This window comes from Bombina bombina, chromosome 5 (assembly GCF_027579735.1).
Source record: "Bombina bombina isolate aBomBom1 chromosome 5, aBomBom1.pri, whole genome shotgun sequence".
Classification (NCBI taxonomy): domain Eukaryota; kingdom Metazoa; phylum Chordata; class Amphibia; order Anura; family Bombinatoridae; genus Bombina; species Bombina bombina.
The window spans coordinates 412,151,207-412,170,141 of NC_069503.1; the positions used below are offsets into that span (position 1 = coordinate 412,151,207).

General features: G+C 35.8%; 1 protein-coding gene across 1 annotated transcript in view; it reads left to right on the forward strand.

The window, feature by feature from the left end:
• Positions 1-17,128, forward strand: part of RBMS3 (RNA binding motif single stranded interacting protein 3) — a 1,116,133-nt gene extending 1,099,005 nt beyond the window's left edge. Inside the window, exons 13-14 of the mRNA XM_053714248.1 lie at positions 10,105-10,232; positions 15,191-17,128. Of these exons, the coding sequence (XP_053570223.1) occupies positions 10,105-10,232; positions 15,191-15,197 (135 nt within the window). The 3' untranslated portion in view covers positions 15,198-17,128. The remainder of the gene's footprint in view (positions 1-10,104; positions 10,233-15,190) is intronic.
• The last annotated feature ends 1,807 nt before the right edge of the window (positions 17,129-18,935 follow it).

The window sequence follows — 18,935 nt, forward strand, 5'->3', positions numbered from 1 at the left end:
ATACCCCACTTATAGGTAATATAACCAATCGTGGACACCATCTTTAGCCACAAACCCTTCATCTAGGGCTTTGTAGCGCTGTACTCACCAAACACTTCAACCTATGGTTTCCAGAAACACCTAAATAGGGGCAGAGGACGTTACCACGATCGCAGCGTAGGCCACATTGGAAGCCTGCAACTAAAGTTGGAAGAGATGTGAAGCACAGCAGCAGTCAGCGGACGAAAGTGTTCCCCCATCCATAAACGGAGAGCACAGGGATACTGCACAGGTCAGCCAGAAGATTGGTAATATGTTATCCTAATGTGAAGTGACGGACATTAACTTAATAGCCTACACACTACGCACCAGATAGCTAATGCCTTAACTGGGGATAAAGCACAAGAGGCCCCAAGCTTTTCCAATAGCATATATATTACTGAAATAAAGGGGCAAATGAAAAAAACATTGTCATAACCTGCTGCATATTACAGAACCTCTCTCAAAAAGGATTTAACTCCATTCTCACACTTTAAATTATTTAGCCACAGGCTGCTGAAAAGCAATAATATTCTGAGACTGGTCTATATTGAATAAGTTGCCTCTACACTATTACAGGCATGGCGCTGCGCAGAGCAAATAAAAATGAAAAGAACTTTAAACCAAATATAGGATCTGGCTCTGTAAATGCCTTTTTTAAAAGTACAGAGAATAAAAAGAAGAAAACAGAACAGCCTCAGATAGATAGCGAGGATGATGATATCTCGGACAACCCTGATGCTACAAATATGCCGGTATCCCCCTCTGACCCGCATCAGCAATCAGAAGACGGCCCAGTTACACTAAAGGCTATGGAAGCTCTCATTAATCAGGTCAAAACCTGCATCAAGACTGAGTGTGCTGAGCTGAAAAAGGACATTAATGAGCTGGGTCATAGGGTGGAAACCCTAGAGGGTAATAGGGAAGAGATTATTCAAGAAATATCAGATATGTCACATGCTATGAAGGATCAGCAGTCACAGATAGCTGAGCTGGAAAATAAAATTGATGATATAGAAAACAGGACAAGGAGAAACAGTCTCCGTATACGCGGAGTTCCAGAATCAGTAAAGAGCGAAGACATCATAGAACATCTACAAAACTTATTTCAATCCCTTGCTATCTCCAACCAAAGAGTAATAGATCCAATACCTATTGAGAGGGCTCACAGGTCTCTGAGGTCCAAACCCAGTTATAATCAGCCCCCAAGGGACATTATTGTGTGCTTTTCAAGTTATAGAGACAGAGAGAAAATATTTCAAATGGCATGCACTCAGCCCACTTTCTCATACATGGGCGCGAAAATCCAAATATATCAGGATCTCTCCACTAGAACACTTCTACTCAGGAAATAATTTTCTCCCTTCACTACCCACTTGCGATCCCTCAAAATACCATACAGATGGGGTTTCCCGGTATCGATACAAATCGTCAAAAATGGAAGGCATTTTGAATGCTCCTCAACAGGAGATATCGACGATTTTTGCCAACTTCTGGACATTCCGACTCCTGATACCACTTCACCTCAGTCTTCAAAATTTACTGCACCTCCACCAAAGCCCCAGGGAAGACTCTGGTCGAAGTAATCAGCAAACAGCGCCTTAAAAAGCTTTGTACCGATATTACCAGCAAAGAGGTCCCTGTAGGGACTGTAACCACCTGAATATGAATGCTAGAGGTTGTGAGCAGTATTCCCTCTAAGGCCAGTTTTGTGAGCGGCCCAGCAGTGAAACAGTTAAAAAGGGAACCGCACTTTGCAGTCTACATTGTGTAGTCTCTGCTAATTGCTCTAATGAACTGTTTCACTGCTGGGCTGCTCACAAAACTGGTCTTAGAGGGAACACTGGTTGTGAGTATATGGTTTTACATGCCTTTCTACGGGTGATGTTTACTACCTACCCATACTGACTCTGTGTACCGCTGAACATTATCAGTCTAAAATGAGAGACGCTTTCCGGAAATGATATGTTATTTTATACTGTTTAGTAATATTTTAGGCCTGGGCCTAAACGCCCTCGGCCTGTTGAGGGGGCCCCGCCGGGCCACACTTTCCCTCCCTCTTTCTTTGGTTCTTGCTTCACTGCAGCTTCTCTTTTTTCTTTACTCAGCTTGCCTACAAGGATTTTCTTACTCCTTACCTTCCCCTTTCCGTCTTTCCCTCTTTTCCCCTTTTTCCTTTTATTTCCTCTCTTCCTATACATCAGGAAATTATAAATCTACAATTATTACTGTTATTTGATTCTACCTACTGTTCAAAAGTATTTTATTTTTGTTAGTTGTTCTGCATTTGTTGAACTGTTCTTTATTTGTTGAATTTTGCAGTTTTCAGGGTACAACACACTGTATTAGATTGTATTGGCTAGTAACTGTTAAGATATTAAGGACTACAGTATTATGTCAGGACACCCTCAGCCTAGTCAGTTCAGACTTTCCACACACAATGTTAAAGGTTTTCTTTCCCCACAGAAGCACTCAATAGCCTTCCACAATTTCTATAAAAAGAAAATCGACATTATTATTATACAAGAGACCCATTTAAAAAAATCTTGTGAACCCACTCTTTCAAAGCTATATTATGACCAACACTTTTTATGTTCAGGCCCGACTAAACATAATGGAGTCTGCATTTCATTTAGGAAGGGTTCCTCCTTTGAATTATTAAATAAACAATTAGACAAGGAAGGTCGCTTTATAATTATAACGGGGTTATACTATGGTAGGCCCATCACTTTGGTAAATGTGTATGCTCCCAACTGCCCCAAACCCTCCTTCTTCCGCACAGTGGTTAACCAGACTATAGACATCTCGAAGGGCCCGATACTCCTTAGTGGGGACCTTAATTTCCCAGTCAATCCCATGTTAGACACATCACTAGGTAGGTCTTACATTAGGAACTCTCAGATTAGAGCCAACTGGCAAGCAATAAACACCATCCCTCTCTTCGACACCTGGAGAACTATACACAACTATACACCCAAACACTAGGGACATTTTTCTCAAATCCCCAGCGCTCCTATACCCGACTTGACTATATTTTTTGTGAGCAACAGATGCTTACCTCGCTTATAGACTCGAGGATTCACCATACTGCTTGGTCAGACCATAGCATGGTTTGTTCCACATTCTTGTGGGCCACCAAGCCACATCATCAACAATATTGTCCAAATTTTCCTAGATCCCTTAATAACCAATGACCTGGCCGAAAAAACCTCTGAATTCTTCTCATTCAACAGCTCCACAGATACCTCAGCTGTTACTAATTGAGAAGCATACAAATGCTACATTAGAGGAGAAATAATGGGCCACACACACAGGCAATGTAAGCAACGGACAGCCTTGTTTGATTCCCTCTCCTCAGAGTTTAAGGCTTGTGAAAGTGCATTAAAACAAGACCCCAGATCACCACTCTTGCTGCAGAAATCCCAGCAGGCAAGAGAAGCGCTAAACCAATATTTAATTAAGAACACACATATGAGGACACTTACATCCAAATTGAAATTTTTTATCGAAAATAATAAAGCAGGACGCCTGCTAGCGAGATCTTTGAAGAAAAAGAAATTCAAAAACTATATAGCTAAAATTATAGACTCCGAAGGGGTTACCCATACTAACAACACCGCAATTGTTAACCAATTCGCATCGTACTATACCGCTTTATATAATCTCCCAAACACTCATTTAGAAGATAAGCTTAACTGTATCAATAGGTACCTGGAACAGGCCCAACTCCCATAATTGTCAAATTTAGAGAGCGAGGCATTAGACACACAATTCACAATACAGGAGGTTCTGTTAGCTATTAGGGATCTCCCACAGGAGAAAGCTCCTGGCCCCGATGGCTTCTCTCCTAAATTCTACCATCTGTTCAAATACCTTTTAGAAATGTATAACTCTTTTGACCAAAGTACTCACCTCCCATCCACGCTTCTTGCAGCCACAATCTCAGTGATTCCTAAGCCAGGCAAATCCCTGGATAAGGTTACTAATTACCGTCCTATATCCCTAATAAATGTAGATATCTTAGCTGTACGCTAAATTACTGGCCACGAGAATTAGCAAACATTTACCATCTCTAGTACACGCCGACCAGGTCGGCTTCATACTGGGCAGGGAAGCTAAGGAGAATACCATCCGAGTTCTGAATACCTTATTGTCGGCTACAACCTCCAAATCGCCCCTCGTACTACTCTCCTCTGATGCAGAGAAGGCCTTTGACAGGGTGGACTGGGATTTTCTCTGGTCCACTCTGTCAAAGTTTGGCTTTTCATAAGTAATGATCTTGCGCATTAAAGCCCTCTATAGTAACCCCTCTGCACATGTTAACACAAATAATACAATCTCCCATTTAGAAATAATGGTACGAGACAGGGGTGTCCCCTCTCGCCTCTGCTGTTTGCACTGGTGGTGGAGGCGCTCGCTGCTAGGGTAAGGAGTAATCCACTCATACAGGGTGTCTCTTTTGGAGAGATCCATCAAAAATGTCTGCTATACACGGACGATATCATATTTACATTACGCTTTCCCCAAACGTCCCTCCCAGCCCTGCTTGACGAGTTCGAGGAGTATAAGCGGGTCTCCAACTTTCCAGTCAACGTGGAGAAGTCGATGATACTTCCCGTACACTATCTTAAAACTCATACCTCTTTTCAGATAACTTTGAAAATTAAATACTTAGGGATTTATATAGCTCCTATCCATACAGAGCTATTTACCCTTAATTATGTTCCCCTTCAAGTAGCAACAGATAAAAGTTTAGAGACCTGGCACAAACAAGGCCACCTTTCCTGGATGGGACGCATTAACGCAATAAAAATGAACATTCTTCCTAAATTCCTTTACCTATTCCAAGTCCTTCCCTTAGATCTCCCTATACAATACCTTCTGAAACAACAAAAGAGATTCAACCAGTTCATTTGGTCACATAAAAGACCTAGAGCAACTAGAGATACGTTGTTCCTTAATAGAGAGGACGGAGGTCTAGGTTCCCCCAACTTGGTTCACTACTACAAAGCGACACACATGGCACGAATAGTTGCTTGGAAACACTCATTCACAGATAAACCCTGGGTGCAGATAGAATCTTTTTTGGCAGGTGGGCTAGATTTGGGTGATCAGTGCTGGATCCCACATAGATCTAGGTCCCAGGATGTTTGGAGTAATTACTATACAACAGCCACGCTGCGCACATGGGACAAACACTTAGTGGAGGATAAACTGATTTCTACACCAATCTCCCCCCTTTCTCCTCTACTTAATAATCCCCTACTATTACAGACTCACACCATTCAGATACCACGAATAGCAGGTGTACCCTCCAATATACCTACACACAGGTTATTACACAATGGTCTGATGCGTTCACAAGCAGAGATAGGCCAATCTATAGGCTCCCCATTCCACTTATAGTTTCCATACCTACAAGCTAGGCATGCTATTTTTTCTAGCCCACACAAAGCAAATTTAACTAGGCCTCTAACACCATTTGAAACTCTGTGCACAACCCCTTCCATGAACAAAGCGCATATTTCTATAATTTATAAGCTACTAAGGGGATCCTTCCCTGCCAAGAGGCCTGCATATATCACTAAGTGGGAAAAGGAGTTGGATATAACGTTGACAGACGCTCAATGGGGCTGTATTTTTCTAGAAACTAAAAAATCATCCCTATCATTAACCTTAGTAGAAACTAATTTTAAGTTGCTTTCCAGATGGTATCTAACCCCACATAGGCTCCATAGTATTTTCCCCAATTCCTCTTCCCTTTGCTGGAGACACTGCGGTGAAGTTGGTACCCTTTCCCATATATGGAATAGATGCCCACTCCTTAGGCCATATTGGAACAGTATAAATAAACAGGTCAGTAAGGTATTAGGGATGCCCCTTGATCTTTCCCCAAGCCTGGTCTTACTAGGCAATTTTCCGGTAGTGGCTTGTATATATCAGAAAAAACTTCTACACATCATGCTTAACTGCGCTAGGCGCTTGATACCAAGGTTCTGGAAGAAAGCAGAAATACCATCCTATGGTATTTGGGTCAGGGAAGTGAACCATGTACTTGAACTAGAAAAAATACATTATACATATATAGGTAAACAAAGTTTCATCGCTGATGTGGTGTTTGTTTGGGAACAGGGCGTGTGAGCCCATCATTAATGTAGCGAACTGAATACAATTGTACAAAGATTTTTTTTGTTGTTGTTAATTTTTTCATTTTCTTATCACTGTAAAGCTAACTGTTGGTCTAGTCTGAAAACCTCTGTAGTTTTTTGGTCACCTACGGTGTCTGCAACTATTGTGATTTTAAGTGTTGTTACTCCTGTTTTTTAAGCAGCTATTGTTTACAATTGACATAAGATGTAAATGTATGAGAAATTATTTATTTGTTGGAAAATATAATAAAAAGATATATTATAAAGTGATATAAGTGATTACCTCTCTGATACCCCAATTAGAGGTTAACAGAATGGGGCATATTTATCAAGGTCTGGCGGACCTGATCCTCGCTTACAAGAGCTGCTGGTTCAATGCCGCCCCCTGCAGACTCGCGGCCAATCAGCCGCCAGCAGGGGGTGTCAATCAACCCGATCATACTCGATCGGGTTGTATTGTGGCGATGTCTGTCCGCCTGCTCAGAGCAGGCGGACAGGTTATGGAGCAGCGGATACATATGCCCCTATATCTCAAAGAAACTAAAGAACAATATGTTTAACATTATGTAAATTACCATATGTGATTACCCAGGTATAATAAACTGATAATTATAAATTATCTAAGGATGTATGTAATACTTAAATTCATAAATTTACATAAAAAATTACATAGAAAATTACACTTTTTTTTTAAACTAAATAAAGATATGTGCCGGCACACTAAGTCCTTACAAAAATGTCCTTATGAACATGTCATTGTGAACAAGTGTCCCAGAAAAGTCCCAATTAATGTTCCAATTAGATGCTATTATATCCCAATATGGTGCGACTGAATCCTAAAAGAGCCATTGTTCCTTGTAGTATCCTGTTGAAGAGAATTAAAAACAATAATTTAAATCTGGATATAAACCTATAGTAGAAAAAAGAAATAACACTCTAACAAGTATATTTGTGGAATACGGGCTATCGGTACTCAAGCCTTTGATAACTAAGGCGAATCAAGCTCTCCACAATTACTCTGCGGAATTCCAGAGTATACTATTTTAAACAATTGAGGTACTCAGCAGAGGGCTAAATTACAAATTGAATGCTATTGTCACTTTAGCCAATATTACAAGTTGAAAATAAACACATTCACTTGAGCACAAACAAATTTATTGTGCGTTGGAGTTATGTGAGTGGAAACCTGGTGAAAAGTGTAAGAGTTAAAACAAAATTCACTAAACACAACATAAATACATTAAAATAAAGTGTTACAGATATATCCAATATCTGATAAAAAGTATAATATAAAAAAAATATAAGGGGTAAAAGGTATATGATAAGGTATTTGAATGGAAAGGGCTATAATTTGTATATGTATACAAATATTTTACATTCCAATGTTCTTCACATAGTAGAAAGTGTTCTTAGTATTTTTAAATATATATTCCTATATATATATATATATATATATATATATATATATATATATATATATATATATATATATATATATATATATATATATATATATATATATATATATATATATCTATACCTGTATATATTCATATAAAAATATAGGTATAGATATAAATATATATATATATTTTTAAATAATCAAATATTAGACTTGTGCAGCCAAAAAAATGTTAGTTCCTCCAAAAATGTTTGTATTGAATGTTCAGGGATATTCATTTCCCCGAATATTCGTTGGCTGCACTATTCCTTGGCTACACTACCTCATTTAAATTAACCATTTACAATCGTTGTTGTTTAAACTAATGTAAATGTTCAAAGCTACTGGGGAAAAGTTCCCATGCAGCTAGAATACTTGAAAAGAAAAAAACAACAAGAAGGCACTCCAGTGGTATAGTATGTCAAGAAATTTTATGGCACTTTCAAACCCGCCTTGACTCCCACCGTGGAAATAAACTTACAGCGGTGGGCACTATAATGCAGTGCTATTAACGCAGGCTGGATGTATCAGAGCCCTCCGGTATTCAGTTCCACAGGTCAGAAGACAGTGAAGAAATGCCAATGGAATAATGATCCACCACAAACTGATAAAATTAACTACTATATGTGGAGGGGATATTTATTCCAATAAAAACTGTATTAAAATCAGCAACACAGTTTTTATTGGAAAACATATCCCCTCAACATATAGGGGTTTATTTTATCAGTTTGTGGTGGATCATTATTCCATTGGCATTTTTTCACTGTTCTATGACCTGTGGAACTGAATACCGGAGGGAGCCAGCTGGGGGTCTCTGATACATCCAGCCTGCATGTATAACACTGCATTATAGTGTGCCACCTCTGTGAGTATATTTCCACAGTGGGAGTCAAGGCATGTTTAAAAGTGCAAGAAAATTTCTTGACATACTATAACATTGGAGCCCCTTCTTGTTGTTTTTTCCATTCTAGTATCTCAAGTGATAATTGTAAGAAGAGCTGATCCTGATGTAATACAACTACCTGCATCAGCCATTGCGGGCGCCTTTGTACTTTTGGGACCATTTTGCATGGACTCTATGTGGGTAGATAGAATACTTACCTTAACACATTCTGGAGAAAGTGCTAACCTGATCCTCTTCTTGTCAGAGCCCTGGGTACACAAGCAGCAGGCTTAATACTCTCAGTTCCAAGGACCTGCACTAAGCCATCAGTTAGAATGGATGGAGCTCTGGCAAGAAGAGGATTGGGATAGCGCGTTCTCCTGAGTGCTTTAAGTGTATTAACACTTTAAAAATTTCTTTGGTGTGTTCATTTGCATATTAATTTCGTTAAAACGAATATCCGATTTTCATGTATATATATATATATATATATATATATATATATATATATGTGTGTGTGTGTGTGTGTATATATATATATATATATATATATATATATATATAAAAAACCAAACAAAATAAAATATTGATCCCAAAAGGGGACCAACAAGTCTATCTTAACCAGCACTGATTATTAGAAAAAAAATCAATTAACCCAGCAGTATACAAATGACACACCAGATAAGAAATGTATATTAATATATACAATCACTTATTTATGCTCAAACGCCCAACTGATTATGTTTAATAAATACCACATTTATCAATAAAGTGACCGGTCACTAAATGTGAAAACTTCCCAGGAAGGAAAAGAAGGGAACACTGGGGATATATCACAATATTATTGCCAAAACAACTCTGAACATCATGTACAGTTCAATAAAGTTCATGGACAAGGCCAGATTAGACTGAGATGATGTCTAAAGGATATAAAATGCTAGTTAAGCCCAATAGGCGAATATATCCATGTCAGATTGTAGTGAACAGAACACCATCTGCTAAAACTAGCTCAATTCAGACATCACTGCAAAATGGATATAATGAACTTTTCCAGTCATTGAGCTGGTTTCAGCAGATGGTGCTAACTACAATCTGACATGGATATGGAAATTTAATTCCAGTGGTGCTTGCACATGAGCAAAAGCACTGAACAGTGAGCCACTTGTAATCTGGTCCAGAGGGTGTTAGAGGAGTAGAGGTTGTGCCATAGCAGGATAATCTTAACCTATTGTTAGAGAGGTAGGAAGAGCATCACAAAAGGACTGTGTTTCAAATGCCATATAAACAGTAGAGATTGGTCAACAGTATCAATGGGTGCAGACAGATTAATAATGATTAACATGGGGCAATAACCTTTTGACAATGCATAACATAGGTCTTTTGTCAATCTAAAAGCAGCTGATTTGGCAAAAATATCCAGATTGCAGTTGGTCAAGAAGCAATTTTGATGTGAGGCTATAATAATAAATGGATATATACATGGATAAATTGGTCAAAAGATGTATATTATTTTCTTTATGCAAATGTCCCTTATTTTGGTAATAAATATCATGATAATTTGCACATTAATTTTAATGGTGCATTACACTCCCGCATGTAACATTGTTTTTCAGGGTGTTGTTGCAGATACCTCGCCACAGTCAGTACCACCTCCATCACAGGAAGCCAGTGGGCAACAGCAGCAGATAACTGTAGAGGCAAACAATGAACATGCATCTGCATATTCCTACCAACAATCTAAGTAAGTATGAACTCCTTTGTGAAATACTTTGTTTACTATCAGTTTGCAGTAGCAGTCCTGTTATTTACCAAACTAAACAAATGCAATGGCAATTGATCTTCAATGAATACTGCACCTTAGACCTAGAAAATATTGAGGCTACATAACATCATTTTTTTTAACAAGTTTGCTGTTTCCACTCTCCATAAAACAGATGTTCTTGTTTGGATCTATATTCATGGACCTTGCATTAGAACCAAAAAACACCTCCTCCTTCATGTACCAAATTAAATTGCATAAACATAAACCAGCAATTTTTTTTTTTTGGTATCAATTAGACAGATTTTAAAAAAAAATTGTTCTACATGTTCTTGTCAGCTTGATATTGATTTTTCTCCAAGGCTGGTGAAGTAGTCAGCGAGCACTCGAATAAATGAATGAATTATGAAAAAAATTACTTAGATGGACTGAACTGTGCATCTTTGCATTTTTTAAACTGTGATATGTGTTCTGTGGCAGATGTTAGCACATTTTCTTATGAGAAAGTAGGAAATATATCTGTCTCTGTGGCCTCATTTGTTCTGTAGTCTGCTTCTGAACCTTTACACCAGCTCTTAGCTAGCGGATTAAAATCAACTTGGTCATGTTTGCCCAGGGATATTGACAGCCCCTACTCGCGTGCCATTGGGGTAACTTATGCAGGAGGAGGCATTGTACAAGGAGAGGTTAAATGTGCAATGTTAAATGTGGCAGCATATTGCTTGCTTTCTGTGATTCAGGGTGGATACGTTCGCAGAAGTGATCCCTGTTCATCCTGGCTTTGTTAAATCAGCCCCTAAGAGTGAATTTTAAGCACTAATAAAACATACATACTCCAGAATCTACTTGCAAGGAGCAAGATATCTGTTAGCATAATGTATGAAGGAGTAGAACACACTAAATGGTTCATTGAATTCTAGGGCATCATCTTGTGTATATGACGGTGAGGCTTTTAATTAAAAAAATAAATAAAAATAATCAAACCAAGGGTTATGAGAACATCAAGATGCAATCATTACTTTCTGAGGGATAGGTCCAGACTTTAATTAAATAAATCCTGGGAGCTTATTTATTTCCATCAGAAAAGCTCTACATAATCCAAATCTTAAATGAGACCTCTGACAGACTATATTAGATTTGGATTAAATCTTTAATTTAGGGCCGATGAACAAAAGTTCTCGAGTCAGGCAAAATTGTCTAATTAGTCTCCTCCACATGGTGAAATCTCTCAAACAATTTTATAAACACAAATTGTACTTTCAAATGTGTTTATCTCACTGTGCAAAATTTTGTGTATTACAATATAAGTATATAAAAAAAAAGATGTGTGATTTCTCTCTATGTCGGTGAGTTTTTCATCATAGGGTTTTACTACAGGTGTCTTTCAGGTCCTAAATTCTGTGACTAGGCTAATGCAATTTTGGTCTTATGCCTTTCTTGAGTGTTCTTTCTGAATTGTGTATTTATTGTTTATAAATAGAGAGTAATCGCTTTTTCCAATTCTGCCCCTTACTTTCCTGTTTAGATTGGGGCCTTAGTGTCTCAGAAAATATCTCTGGGTTGCTCTATAGGTTATGTTTATTTTGTTTATGGTCTAAAACCTACATTCCAAGGGTGAGACCAGGTAATACGTTTCCAGTATGCTGCAAGTTTATAGAGTTTATTTGATGTATTAATTGATTTACACCACTAGGTGGCGAGAGTAGTATAGAATTGTAACAGGTACAAGATTAAAATGTGATTGTACACACCTGTGGTGTGGGGTATTTAAGGATGTTGTATACAGCATGAGGGTCATATGATTAAGGGCTATTGAGCCCGAAACGTCATGTTTTTACCTCCAGGTACTAATAAAGTTTGAAAGATAAACTACTGTGGTGCTGCTGGACTTTCTTTGATTCTGATGTTTGGGAGTCTTTGAGCAGTGGCTCCTCCAGCTTTGTACACTTAATTTGTACCACTGGTGCTTGAGTCGTTTGAGACTTTGGAGTTTATAGAGTTGATAGGTTTCAGTAAATTTTCCTCTAGCTAACTACTCTGTGTTCATTAAGAATTTGATATAGTCCCATCGGTGTCAAATGGTTCCCATACAACATGATATGCTATTTTGATTCTTGATAGAGCTGTTTCATTTGTGAATAGTACAGGACTTAATTTGATTTGCATTTCTTAACATATAATTTTTAATCAATCTCATAGTTTTCAACATGACAAGATGGATGAGACTCTCATATTGCTGATTGTCACATGTTTATAAAAAAGCTCAGTGAGGCTGTTAAGATCATCTAGTTAGTAGGCTCTGTAAAGTGCAAAGTGGGTGTCCATAAACATTCAGTTAAACTCTTTCCCATTTAAGGTTTATTGAATTCTCGGAATCTATGCACTGTGAAATGTAATTTCCAATTGTTTTAACAACGAGAGAGATGTTTTGCTTAGAACTTAATACAATAGTATATTGCTTTCTGGCCTTGCTGAAAAGTAATGTATTTTGGACAGGCTCTCATAAATGGGCTCCATAAAAAAACATAGGAACTGGAGTAAAGTGAATGAACACATTGTTAATTAATATTTTCTACTATCTATCCTCTTGTTTTCAAACATTCTATCAAGTATTTTTTCATATGAAAGTGGATAAAAAACTTTTTTTTTTCTGGGGCCTGAACAAGTACAAAAAACAATGTGTGCATTTTTTTTATCTTTCATTACAACTGATGTATAGCCCATCAGTCTCCTATAGAGGGCAGTATGATAAATATTCAACCATTTTTTATCTTTCATTACAACTGATGTATAGCCCATCAGTCTCCTATAGAGGGCAGTATGATAAATATTCAACCATTTTTAATAATCTCAGATATGATTTTGGATTTTAGTAAGAAAATGTTTGCATTTTTATGTTATCAAACATTGCAATACAGCCAGAAAGTATATCCAGCTGATGTAAAGCACTTATAGCTCCCATTTTGATGTAGGTTTATAAACGTCTAAGTTTTAAAAAGTGCCCATTTTGGTATAAAAGCAAATGAAAACCAACCTATTCATGTGTTAAAGGGACAAAGTACTGTAAAATGTTATCCTATTAAATGTTTTCCCAATGATCTTACTTGAGTGTTTTACATTGAATTGTTTACAAATAGTTCATTAACTTTTATTTTGTTATTTGATATACTGTAGCTGATGTTACCTGTGGAAACTGCAAGTTGTTATCTCAGACAGAGATAATATATGATAAGATAAGGGAGCTGTTGTTCTTATATATAAGGATAAGATAATTTGACATATGTTCTCCTTGCAAGCCCAGCCCATTTTAACATGTCATTATCAATAACAAAACCAGCTATTTCATATACAAAAATAAACCTTATTGATCAATTTAATTTTTATTTTAAACTCTGCAACTGATATAATGAGTCATTGAAAATACATTAAGAGGAAATCAATTTTACAGTACACTGTGTATTTAAGGTTAACCCCACCCCAATTTATTAACATTTTGTGACTTTGAAAATGATGGTGTAAAATACTTGTTTTAGTCCATGTGGTCTTCTGTCATTCCTCAAGTTGCAAGAGACAAAATACATTTAAAAATATTTAATGTACATCTATATCAGACTCCAAAGATTATTGAATATATTGTTCTTCATGGTTTACTGTCATAATGTATTATTCTAAATCTTATTTAATATATAAATATAGGATATCCCAGGGTTATAAACATTGTAATATTCATGTTTATATAAACCTTTTATATAAAATTAAATAACATTTTTAAATAATCATATGATTTAATTTATGTATATTTAGCTTGTTTAAAAATTGTAATACTAGTTGTAACATTAGCTTTTGGGAAGCCAACATTCCTTTTTGTAATAAGAACAATAGAAAGTTCCCAGAAAATATTGTTCAATAAAAAAATAATGTATTAATTAAACGATATGGTATGTAACAAATAAGTTGCAATGTATTAAAATACATAAAAACAAGGATACTTGCAAAAAAATGAAGATTCACAAATGTAGCTATTCCACTCTCTTGAGTCTGGCCAGAACATGTGACAAACACAACATGGTTTGAGGTTCTACCTCTTTATCAGGTTAGTGGGTTTTTTTTTGGCTACAATTTCAGCTGAACAAAAAGTTTTATTCATCAGCCCCAATTGACATTCATGGGAGCCATAAGTGACACTTAGCTGCCATAATGGGCTTGATTTATCAAGCAAGGGCGGACAAGGGCTTACAAATTCGCCCTTGTTTGTCCCAGCTCACTCTGGCAGGCAGCAATCTGTTATCGGAATTTGCCATTGCACTTGAGTGTTATTTTGCACTCGCCTGCAACACCGCTGCCTGCCCGTGCACAGTCAATCACGTGCGGTCTGATGACCGCTGCTTCATAAATACTGACTGCAGGTTCTCTTGTGCGAACCTGCAGTCATAGGAGAGGAGAACTGCTTGATAAATGGAGCCAAATGTAGGTGATGTGAAACAATAATCAGACAAGTATGTAAATAACCAAAACTTTAAACATTTTATATAGTAATTGTAATCATTATTGGTCTGTGGAGAAACTGGCTTCAATGTAAATGTGCACTATATTGTTCTATCATAACATTAACATTGGTATAGGATAAAAGTGTGCAATTCACGTCAAAATTTGGACAAAACCTAAGCTATTCACTGTACAGTTTAATATAATATTTAAAAATCTTTCATTAATTATTTTAATACTAGTTCCAAAAATGTCAAAACACTATCACTATCTGCTGCATTTCAAACATTTGTTTCCTTATGATCACAAGAAAAACTGCTGTCTTTACTTCTTTATCTGTTGTAGCCAAACTCAAAGTGTTACAATATTGAACATCTAACTAGATTTTTTTTAAAAAACATTAGTGTTCCCTTTTATTGTCATAAAGATTAATTTTATTGCAATTTATTTTACAGACAATAAACCAAACAGAAAAATAATGATCTGAAAATTTTGCCTTGAATGGAGAAACTTCAATCAACTCGAAGTTGGCTTCCACTTTGCACAGGCATCAAACATTTTTTTTTTTTTACCATGACCCAACAAAAAAAATATGTGCTGTGCAAAATCTAAATCAGTTATATAATTAGTTTTATTTTTATACTTTTTTTCTTAATTAATAAAAACCCTGAAAAATAAATGATGGGTTTACATTTTTTTCTGGACGAATATTTAAATTCCTTGACATCTGGTGTTGTAGATATGACAGACATTCAAAAACAGTGAACCGATGCCAAGAGGGAGCAGAAAAAGACTGCAACTATTATTGTCTTCCTCTATAACTAAGCTACATGGGTTTGTTTGTTTTCTATTTGTTTACTTTTAGTGCTTTTTTTCCATAGGAATGATTATGTAAGATTTATCTTAAATCTTAAATGCCTTAATTTTTAAGGACGTCAATGAAAATTTTAAGGATGTCCAAGGATTCCAGAGCAAGCTATCAGCCACCTGATAGAACACAAGGCATGAGAAGTGACAATTTAATTGCGCCTGTTAATGGGTGCTGAGGTTTATTAGGTGGAAGAATAAGATGTACAGTTTCAGATGACAAATCCTTTCTTCTTTTGAAGAAAACTTTTGCTGATAAAGAAACAATGGGGTTTGCAAGAATTCGAAACATTTCTGGACTTTTATGAACTTTATCTTCTGTGTGAATATAAATAAATATAGATGGCTGTAGCTTTTTACAGTAGATTAATCTAAATCAAAGAAACAAAAAGAATTCAACTGCATAAGAAATAATGCAGATTTCTTTGTTGAATGCTGTTTTTTTTTGTTTTTATTTTACCGAGTGTGATCTCTAGCGATGGCATTAGTGCTTTTTATCTGCATTCTTTTTTATGAGCTTTAAGAGATTTTTAGTCTGCTTTGCTTGTCATATTGCAAAAAAAATTAAAAAAAATAGCTTAATAGCGTAAAAAAATAGATATGAGTTTATGGTCAAAAAAAGTGCAAAAAAAAAGCAATAGATAGAAGAAATTGTTGACAATTTCTGTAGTCTTTCCTAGTTGTGATCAAATGCAGCCTATAGATGGCCTATTTTATACCAAAGATGAAGTGACATCCTAACGCAGTTCCGGAGATTGTTTTTTTTTTTTTTTTTATTTGACCTACATGGCCGGACCAATTTTTACTTTCTTCTTTGTTGAAACTATCTTCCACTGGTATTCTACGTACTACATATTGTTTGTAAAGAAATATAAGAGTTGGTTATGAACATCACTGTTTTTGCATAAATGCGGCTGATGGTTGTAGTAATGAAATACCAACTGTTATTAGTGTATTCAATTTAAAGGTCTTTATTATGGTATAACTTGATCTTTTGTACAGTTATGAGTCTTCCTTCTTTCAAACCAGACCTCCAAGTTGCCCATTTTGTGCAGTTTATATGTAACATCAACATTTTTGGTTTACTTTTCTACCCCAAATGTTTCCATTCCGTTAAAAATGTGACAATCATTACTTAACATAATATACTAATCTGAAAATTGTCAGTAGTATAAACCCAGTGCTGCATGATATGAAAAAAATACACACAGAAATAGATAAAATATTAAAACGTTGGTGATACCTCTTTTTAACACATTTTATGAATACAAATTCTGAATTAGAAAATGATATGTATGTATATATCATGTCTCATTGCAAGCATACAAATGGGTTTATTTGTCTTACATTAAATACAAGTCATTTATGATTTATATTGTACAAATTATTTTTGAATATTCTGCATGCTTCTATTTCAAGAATTAAATTCATTGGTCAAATATGATTTTTTTTATTGACCATCACAGGTAAACCTCTTCAATTTCAGAGCAAATTAAGCTAAATAATAAAAAATTCCTGTATCTTTAGGTGTATAGTGCACTTACATTTTTTTCTACTTGTGTTCTTTAAATCACAGATATTCATTCAGTTGTGATAATGTGCCTATATGTGTTAGGATACTGTACTGGCAGCTGTTTTCTTTATAATCATATGAATGAAGTATAAATGCGAAAAAATGTTCGTTTTAATGTGGACAGAGTTTCTATAAATTGTTTTTATTTCTGACTTTTTTTAAATGCCTCAATTACTATCACCTTATATGTTTTGTGGTAGCTAACATGTGGCAGAAGAAAAAAAATTAAGAGACTTGGTGTATTAATTCAGATATGTGCTGCTATATTTACATTTGTAAACACCTATCAATTTAAGCTGCTAATGGTAAAGAGTCTCTATTTAAAAATGGTCTCTCACCCGGGGCATATATATATATATATATATATTGTATTATTATTTCTGAAACTGTTGTATGTTAAGTCATGGCAACAAACTGTACAGGTGTGAATTCTAAAAGCATACATTATCTATTAATTCATTATAGGTTTTACCTGAAGGGTAAATTCTGTGTTCAATTTTTTTCCCTTAATGCAAATTAGGATTAAAATATATTCTTGACTTAGTTCCTCCCATGCACAGTGAATATCAAAGCAAATCAAATAATTTAAATAAGGCAGGGAAAGTATACTGTATTTCAAATTTACCAGAATTTTTTTAATAACATATCAGTAACAAGAACAAAAAAAGATGTTAAAAAAATAAAATGTTGATTATGAATTTCTTTTAATTTTCATAGAGTCATAGACAGAAAATTATTTAAACCATAATATGACTGAAAGCTTATTGGTAATTTTGTGTCTATGTACTAACCAAGTGTAATTAAACATGGCTACAGGGTATACAAAATTGAGATATATTATGAAATCAGATTTCAAATATTGATCACATTTTTTTCAGCTGAACTAATATAAAAATTAAGCAAAGTATTATCAAAAATTAACTAGTACAGTTGTGCTTAACCAAAGTTTTCACCAATATGATTCCATTAACAAACAAGCAGAAAGAGGGTTGGTTAAGCATCCTGTATCCCACTGTATCCTACTCATTAACATCAATTAAACATTTAAATATTTTTTTTATCTTTTTATTGAGAGAAAAAGAAAAGAACCAGGAGAAAAGAAAGTACATACAAAGCTTATGCATTAACACAAACATGGTGACAAGTCAAGTGTAACGTTATTTTTTATTCTTTTTAAAAATAAATAGATAAAGATACACATATTTATGTTTAAAACATTGAACGTGTGTTTTTCCTTTTATTCCAGATCTCAATTTGATACAAATTAGGGCTCCATGTACGAAGCAGCGAGAGCAGCTCCGGAGCCCTTGAGGGGCAGGTTCGCATATGTGAGCCTACTTCCGGCAATGTAAGAAGCGGAAGTCATTAGACCGCAGCTTCTTACTCTCTCCGCCAACTCTGAGGTGGCCGAGAGAAATCACAGAGAGCTTGCTCTCGTGATTGACAGTCCCTTCACTCGTGCGATTGGTCGCGCAAATGAAGGGGCAGCATTACACACTCTGATGAGTGTGTAATGATATTTACAGGCCAGATCTGCTGCCCGAATGTAGAGAAGGTGGGCGGACAGCTTCGCAAGTTGAGAAGCTGTCCGTCTGCCTCTTAATATATAGGGCCCTAAATGTGTTTATTGCTGTATCCCCCCCCCACAATAAAAACAGAATATGTAAAATGTTGACATTTTTTAATTTGTAAGAAGCCCATGAACCAAAGGATTATTTCAGTAAGGAAAAGCATTGAAATCTGGTTATGGGGCGTGACTA